Raw genomic sequence first — 8891 nt, 5'->3', positions numbered from 1 at the left:
CCCGGCCCCAGCATCATGTGGGAATCCAGCTTCAGCTGCATGCTGCTCCAGATGGGACAGACCCGCCTGGGTCAGCACCAGCCAGTAGAGGCGGCGGGGGAGCTGTGTGCCACTCGGGACTGACCAGTGCAGGTAGGGGAAAGTGAAGCTGAGCCCCTGCTGCTCTGGCTGGGCTCATCTTGTCCTGAGTGGCACATGGCTACTCCTCTTCCCACACACCGTGTTGGCAAGGTCAAGCTGATGCGGTGCATGTGGGAACCTTGTCCCTTCCCCAGCTCTTCAGCAGCCATTAGGAAGCTGCTGAGGGGCTGGGGGAGGGACAAGGGGGGGGGGCGGAAGGAAACAATTCCTGTTGCAGCACCATGGGCCACAGAAAATGGCTTGGCGGGCCGCATGTTGGACAAGCCTGAGGTAGAGATATCCCACTTCTATCTGAAAATGAAAGTGACCCCTACAGACCTTGCATTTTGCAAAAAATAAATAAATATTGATTTCTAAGGCAAATTGGTTTGGGGTCCAATGATAAACTGCAAATTAAGCTGCCATCTGAAATGAATGGTAAAATATTCACAAAGTTAAATCTCAAAATGACTAGCAATCAAACCTGCTTAAGTCATGTCATTATAAAAATTTGGTTTTCTGAGTTTTTCTGTTCATCCAATTAGAATTGCTATCATGATGCTTAGTTTCTATACAGATGAGAACAGTATCAAAACATAGAGAAATAGACACAACTTTCAGCAATGGTGCAAACAGAAAAGTATCCTTGCCAGAGAATTGAGAGGCAAAGTGCTTTGATGTAATTGAGACCAGGATTGGTGAGATAGGAACTTGTTTTCTATGAAAACTTTAGATCAATGTATTCATACATGTAGCTTAGCAGATGACAAATTGCTCAAGCTGAGGGCCTACTAAAGTCACTGGGAGCCTTTCCATGGACTTCAGCAGACTTTAGATTGGGTGAGATTTTGTAGTAAAACTGTATAATCAAAAACCACAAGTTTGAACACTTTATTGACATCACTTTATTATTGTTATAACACCACACACTTAGGACACCACTTTATTATTATTTACTAATTTATATTTTATCGCAACAGTGTCTAGAAGACAGGGACATTATAATAGATATTTTAATCATAAGAGAGATGGAAAGCATACAACATAACTGCAAAGCTATAGAAAAACAAGTGGATAAATGGACAGGATCAGGCAACACAAACAGGCAATGAAAAATAGAAGCAGCGTGCATCAGCTGGCTAGTCATAAGCTATTTTTTGTAGGCGTCACTGCGGTGAAAAATTCCAGGTAAGGGATGACAATGAAGTACTTTCGAAAACATTTGGAGGAAGCTCTTTGGGATGAGCAGGGATCCTGGTTTTCTCTGACAAAAAAAATGCCTCCAGTTTTCAGATTTAAAAAAGTAACCCAAAATCCACATTTTTCCATGATCAAAATGAAACACCACTGTGTGTGTGTGTGTGTGTGTGTGTGTGTGTGTGTGTGTGTGTTAGTGGTGTTTCATTTTGATCATAGAAAAATGTAGATTTTGAGTTACTTCTTTAAATCTGAAAACTGGAGATTTTTTTTGTCAGAGAAAACCAGGATCCCTGGAGATGAGGTTCACAAACCCCACATGAGAACAGGGAGACAGGACCTTAAGGGGATGCAAGATGATGCCCCTTTAAGGTGCAGACAGAAGAGCAGCTCCCTGTTGCACCTCATGGCACTTTGCAGGAAGCACCATGAGTTACAGTGATCCCCCAGACCCAACAGAAGTTTGTTGTTGCATCCTGGGGGATGGGGAATCCTGCTGCTGTTTAGAGTGGCTTTGAATCTCCTGCCACTCTCCCTGTAGCAATGCCGCTCTCCCCTCCCAGCCCACGTGTTGTTTCCAGAATGGGAGGGGGAAAAAGGAGCAGAGAGAGCTTGTTTTAGGCATTTCTCCATCAGCACAGGAGGGTGGGGAGCATGGATTGGAGCCCTCCACCTTGGGGGTTATCCAATCCACCCACTCCACCCTCTAGTGCTGGCTGAAAAAACCCGGACCAAACTTCCTCATGGGATCATACCCTTTTAGAGCACTCTGCAGCCAGAATGTGAATGTGCCCTTGCTGCCAAACAAAACATTGAGCTGGAATTTGGTGGAAAAGGATGGGCCTGAATTTCCCTACCTCAATTCAGTATAGTCATGAGATAGTCCCTAAATTACAAGACCTCTTTCCCATTCCTCCCAAGCATGAAGTGGGACTAACAAGTTCTGTTATGTAAAGGATTAGTTCCTGATCCTTCAATACATGTTATGTTTCCAGAGCTACTCTGAAATAAGTTGAGTTCTGAGTGGGTATAAAGTCCACCTTGTTGGAGGTCATTTTAAAGTTTATGACTTTTATTTCTATAACTGCAATAAACATATAACTTTTTTTATGTGGCCCGAGTCATGTGACATGGGCAAAGTTACAAAAGATATCTGTTGCCTACTGGAGGGCAACACCCACTGAGTAGTAACTGTGGGCACCTATACCTGAGTGCACAGGCTGCTCTGAGATGCTGGAACTCTGACAAGCTGGAATTAATCATGTTCTAGCAGCCTCCTACATCTTGTGTACCAGCATCCCCACACTTGAAAATGGTGGTGGGGATGCTTGAACTAAAGCTCATTGGATGGCATGAGCTTTAGTTCAAGCATCCCTAAATTATAGCAGCTAGGAGGAAGAGGTAGAGATATCCCACATCTTCCTGAAAATGAAGGTGACCTCTACAGACCCCTTGGGGTCACCTTGAACTAAAACTCACTAAAGTGCTTGAACTAAAGCTTATTCAACGAGCTTTAGTTCAAGCATCCCCACCACCATTTTCAAGTATGGGGATGCTGATACACAAGACAGGGCAGTGCTTTAATTAGAGTGGCTTTCGGAGCTGCTCTAATTAAAGTGCCAGCCCTGGAGCACGTGGAAAAGTGTCCTATTATTACAGACTTGGGGTGCTTCTACTTTCCTATTACTGAAAGATGTAAATCACTTTTTCATAAAGACCTTTTATGGTAGTGGCAGTATGTAAAAGCAATCCTTTATGAAAGAAAAGGGAATCAAACAAGTCAGCTGGCATTTGTACTATGAGACATGGTTAAATGAGGTATTTTCTCCTGCTAGCTGTAGGGCATTGTTAAGAATTAGCTGTGTTTAATTTAAATACCTCCTGTTAGTTTACACTGGAGCTGTATCCCTTGACTCATTAAGTAGAATTTGATGAAATAGAAATCTAGTTTAGGGGAATTATTTTTCTTTAAATTAATTTATTTGTGATTTCATTCTCTAGAGATCCAAAGGGTATTTCCCAGCATAAAGTAGGTTGGATTTTTACCCAGCTCTAGAATAAAGACATTTTGCCAGCTGTTGCATATGTATGACTAGAGATTTAAGTCACAATAGCCGTCCCAGAAAGTTTGTGGTATCCCCTCTGCCTACAGTCTCCTCAGGAGAGTGTGGGTTTATTTGAATTCATTCAATTTATTTTGAGGAATGTATTTTGTGTACATAGAAGAAATGTTTGGTCATTTTTCTATTCATGTTCTCACAAATAAAGGAGATGGTGATGTGAGTGTGAGCTATTTATTAGCAGTTCATGGTAAGGTTTTTGAATAAGGAAAGTTAGGATGTATTCTGAGACAATATTAAGCGACCACCTCTTTTCATAATATTTGCATAGTGTGCCATCAAGTGAGACTTAAATACACAACAGTTGTATTAATTTACATTTGACGTAATATTTCTCACAGCCTTATAATCTTATTTATGATTGATGCCCTACTGTCTTGCTTAAGTCTTTTACTGTACCTGTTTAACTGTCCTTGGCATTAACCAAGGTTGTCCAAGATGCTACAGTTATTCCTATGAAGTCAATTTAAAGCTAAATTTGATGCTACAGCATTATTAGTTCTTGAGCATGAACTGCCTCACAAAGATGTCAACTAGTCACAAGTGCATGCAAATCAAATTGTATATACACTGGGAATGCATGAATGCAGTAGGCACAAAAACACACTTGCCTAATTTAAGAAACTAAGGCTACATAAAAAATAATACCTTTAAGGCATGCCTACAACGGAGAGGAGCAGAAGCCTAGTTTACTTTGTGTTGTAAGTCATTACCTGTACACGGAGACAGTTGATTGCAGTCACCCCTACACATCCCGTTGAATACTGCGCTGTAAATCTATGATTCTCAACCAGGTGCAACAGTACTCAGGGGTGCCTTGAGATCCTTTTAAGATGCCATGCAATTCTAGGTATGCAAACACTTATATACAATTCAAAATAAATCCAGACATTTTAAATAGGAATCCATAGCATCAAAAAGATTCTGACCAGCTATGATCTTTCTGAATTCTTTACAACAGAACTATTGTTCTGTTATTTTTCTGTAGTCAAGAAGTGAGTGAAAATTAAGAGCTGGCATTTTTCAAGGGATGCCGTCAGTCTAACAAGGAATACCTTGAGTCTAAAAACACTGAGAACCACACTGATTTCATGTGGAATTTTTTTGCTTTTAGCACCCAAAATTGTGAGAGGGGATCCTATGTTTTTTTGTCTCATTTCTGTACCCATGCATGGTATTGTAAGATACATAGTGGAAACCAGTTAGATAACTGCAATTCTGAAACCTGGGGTCAAATTCACAAGGTCCCACAATTCATTTCTAGTTACACTCTCTCATTTTTTTTAGGTTATCAAGACCCATTTTCAAATTGCCAGTATGAATGAAACAGTGCATCAGCTAGAAAGGATGCAAGAGCTTTGGACAACAGGATACTTGATGGGCTTTAAGGTATTCAAACTTTTCACCGCATTACCAAAGATGTTTTTACAGCAATTCTGGCAGTGGCAGCAGCACTGCCAACTCACCTGCAGGTGCACCAGTAGGATCAGGAAACAAACTAACTGAATCTGGAGGAAATTTTTTTGGAACAGCTTCTCTGAAAGCAATCCTGTTTCTTGACAGGTGAGAAAAGATTGTACTACAGAGCTGGGATGGTGAGCAGCAGCTGCAAACTTTGAAGATGACAAGGAACACCTTTCTGTTGTTACCAAATCTGCCCATTACTTTGGGGTGTGCTCATTTATTAGGGATAGTTTCTAGGGTCTTGGTGATTCTGTCAATGTGCTGCTTGTGTTACTATACGGAGCTGTATTTCTCCCTTCTGCAAGCCCTGACCCCCAGTGGAGCTATCTTGCAGGACTCAATCTCAATGGGCTGGGTTCCTCCAGTCACCAAATCAGTCATACACACAAACACACACAAATTAACGTGACACGCCTGACCTGGCCGGGCTGATCAGCATGGACAGGCTGACACCCTCATATGCCAAGAATCAGTTCATAAGAGCAACAAATAAATGCAGTCAGACACAAGCACACAGGTGAACAGAATCCCTCTGAATCCGGCTGGGTGTCCAGCTGACACCCTCATGGGCCAGCATTCAGTTCATAAGGGCACGTCTGAGTCAAACTGGGTCAATCAGCCTATACAAGCTGATCCCCTTATGTGTTTCAAACTCAGCACGTCCCAATCTTTGGCCTCTTGATGAGCAGACCCCACAATAATTTGGGCTTCACAGGGATCTTTAGCATAGGTAAAAGAAGCGTTGCTGCAGAGCACGGGAGGAAAGAGAAGCAGAGAAGGAAAAATATACCCAATTACTACCAGTTTGACTATAAAAGTTATTTATTGCTAAGCATATGAAATATATAATAGTACTAGTAGTAATAAACATACAGAAGAAAAACAAACACCAACAATGACAGTACTACCCTGGTTTCACTAAGTATTTGGGGAAACTTAGCTCAAGCTTAACTGATACAGTTCAGGTTCAGAAGTTTATGCCTAGAAAGAAGACAGAGAACGCTGGGATCTCACCTAGTCCACGGTACTCAGGCTGCAAAGCTGACAGGCACAGTCCGTAGCACAATCCTTGAAGAGAGAGATGATCTGTTCTTCCAGCGTCCCAAGAACGACAGGGGATGGTGTCAGCACAGGGGTTTTCTTCTTCTCCTTCTTTCCTCCTGCTTCTACTTCTTTTCCTTCCTTTTCCTCTTCCTCTTCTCCCTCTAGCAGCACACACACTTACAGATTTTTATACCCTCAGTTTAGCTGCTTCGAAGCACCCTCAGTAGTGTAAATCATTGTCTTTTCTATTGACAAGGGGTTATCTGGTTTGGACCATCTCAGGAAACTGATTGATAATCAGGAAACACTTAAGATTAGGGAGTAACCCAAATACTTGGGAGCCAGCTTGAGATTCCTATGGGTGGCAGATATACTGATGGGATATCTCATGGTTTCTTCAGGAACAATAGATAGCTTGCAGCATCAGGATTTTGGATTTTTACTTGTTGTGCACAAGCCTCAGCTTAGCATGACTTTTCCAGATCTTACTATAGTCTTTTAACAGACTTAAGACAATTATTGGGGTGCTCATAACCTTTTGTGGAGAGGACTCCCACCAGTCGTCTCGGGAAAGATATGACAACACCTGGGATTAGGGCTCCAGCAGGCTGGATGCTGTGATGAACCCTTAACCATTGTTCAAATGTTGCCCATACCCCCTCTGACTCGGTCTCTTGCCTCAGCATTCCCTAACCCGGCAACCGAGTTTTAGTCAATCAAGTTTAAATAGGCCTCCCATAGTGGGACCGGGGAATGTACGGCCCGAGATGCCTATTAAACTTAGAGCTGTGTGTGTGTGTCTGGGGGGGAAAAGTCCTTAGCAAATCCAGATTAGAACTGGTCTGATAAATGCTGAGCTGGGTGTGTGTGAACATGGGTTGATTAACATTGGAAGCACAGATTCCCCATCATGCAGCGCTCTCCTGCTTCTCTGGTCCCAGAATTCACTGCAGTCTCTGCTTCAGGCTTTCTGTTTTCCATCTCTCATGTAAATGAGACCTAGGGCAGTTGATTCACTCGTCACCCTTATCTGGTGAGGGTCTTAGGTGCGTCTCTCACTGCATCTTAATCAGTTTCGTTTAGGTAGAGGAGGGGAGGGGGGTGAGTCCTTTGTGAGTCAGACAGACTGCATCCTGTACCAGGGTTCCCCAAGAATACAGAGCTGAGACGTAACAATTCCCCCCGTTGATGGGGTGCTTGCGTTGAGCTAGTATCCCCATCACATTCTTGCTCCATGGTACTGGTTCTGGCCTTCTATCCATTGCAATCGTCGCATCAGTCTCTGGATCCAGCAAACTAGTAGCATCAGACTAATTACTAGTATAATTTGAAAACTAATGATTACTACAATGGGGTGAAGCATGACATTTAAAAGACCTGTTGCATTGGGGCTCCACCCAAACAAAACCTCCCACCAGGAGTGATGGCCTGCGTTTTTAACTGTAGCTGCTAGCTTAGAGATTTCCTGATTGTGGTGTTGAATCTCGAGTTTGCCATTCTCTCCCAAAGCTTTGAGTCTTTGCAGTTCAGCTCGTAAGGAGGGATGAGTTAATAGTTCCTTAATGGTGATGAGACCCATTCCTAGTAAAATGGGGGACACCTCTTTGTAGAGCTCAGGGTAGGCATTCAAATGTTGTATGGTCCATATAGGTACAGTAAACTTAAGATCACAAGTAACAATAGTGGTTACATTACAGAAACAGCGATTAATATAAGGCACCATAGGTTGAATCCAATATCCATTAATTAATACAATATCACATCTTGTTCTCATGCACACACATGCTTTACCCACATAAACAATAGCAGATTCCCTTTCTTGGATAACATCGAAGGAACAGTGAGACTTGTTTCCAGGTTGTGGAAAAAAACATTCATCATGCTCCTCCAATGCTTGGTCTTCACAGATGTAACCTAAACCTTCTTTTCTTCTGCACCCTTTTACATTTACTGTTTTCCATGCACTATCTTTCTGCCAGGCCCAAGTGTTATGATCCCTGGAGTACATTACTGAGCTATCATCAATTTGTAATCCCAGTGGGACTACTGGGTGGATTGTTCTAATTTCCTTGCCTGCCACAGTTATAAGGAATAACTGCAAGCTTTGCTGGTGGTGATTATATGAAGCATTAACTAATCTCCACCAGGGCTGGAGGGCTAATTCTTCCTCCGTTACATGGGGCCGAATTAGGTTGATTGCTTCCATGGGAATTTGTCCCATCATGGCTTGCCGAATCATTCCCATGATAACATTTTGGGTGAGAGCCTGAGCTTGCTCACACGCTAAAGCCAATGATACATTATTTTGGAAGGACTGTACACCAGACATCATTAACTTTTCATCCCCTTCTATGAGTTTTTCCCACCCAGGAAATACCTTACTTATTAACTGCTGTTCTTCGCTTAACATCTTTAAAGATGCAGTTAATGGAGTTCCCATTTTCCCCATATTTTCAGTGGCATATGACAGTTTATTAGCAAGAACTTCTATATTTGCAGCATCAATTAAGGAGACTCCTGCTCCTACCAGTGCAATTTAATAACTTATGATACAGGTTCCACTTGAGTCCATGATGGCTTACAGAACTGGTAGCGACGCTGTAGGGCCAGGGGGTTGCTTCCACTTTCATAGAATCCATGCATGTGGCACAGGCATTTTATTTCCTGGGCTCCAAATGGCAAACAGTTTCAGAGTTTCAGAGGCATCGCAGGTTCAGAATAGAGTCTGGACATCAGACTCCAGAGACCTATGCACAGCAATGCTTTGGTGCAGCTATGGAATGTCATCATTCGTGTTTGGAGACCTGTGAGGGGACAGAAAAGAGAAAAACAAACTCCCACACTCCCCCCGTATATACTGGGAGAAGCTGTGATCAACATTGCAGGGGAAAAGTGGAACATTAATCTACAAGAGGGTGGCCATAACAAGTTGAGCACTTCTCTGGC

The 8891-nt window shown here is 42.6% G+C and overlaps 1 protein-coding gene across 10 annotated transcripts in view; it reads left to right on the top strand.

Moving 5' to 3' along the window:
- NUBPL (nucleotide binding protein like) overlaps window positions 1–8891 on the top strand; it is a 256910-nt gene that overhangs the window by 2469 nt on the left and 245550 nt on the right. For 5 of the 10 annotated variants that reach the window (XM_025202457.1, XM_025202466.1, XM_025202456.1 and 2 more), the window contains exon 2: window positions 4725–4826. The exons of 1 other annotated variant lie outside the window; for it this stretch is intronic. In XM_025202457.1, the coding sequence (XP_025058242.1) occupies window positions 4755–4826 (72 nt within the window). In that variant the 5' untranslated portion in view covers window positions 4725–4754. Of the gene's footprint in view, window positions 1–4724; window positions 4827–4893; window positions 5001–8891 lie in introns of those variants that run through there. 4 more of the 10 variants (XM_025202462.1, XM_025202459.1, XM_025202465.1 and 1 more) reach the window with 2 other exon arrangements.

Source organism: Alligator sinensis, unplaced genomic scaffold (assembly GCF_000455745.1).
Source record: "Alligator sinensis unplaced genomic scaffold, ASM45574v1 scaffold720_1, whole genome shotgun sequence".
Taxonomy (NCBI): domain Eukaryota; kingdom Metazoa; phylum Chordata; order Crocodylia; family Alligatoridae; genus Alligator; species Alligator sinensis.
The sequence above is the reverse complement of the archived record's forward strand: the minus strand, read 5'-3'. Positions and strand labels throughout refer to the sequence as shown.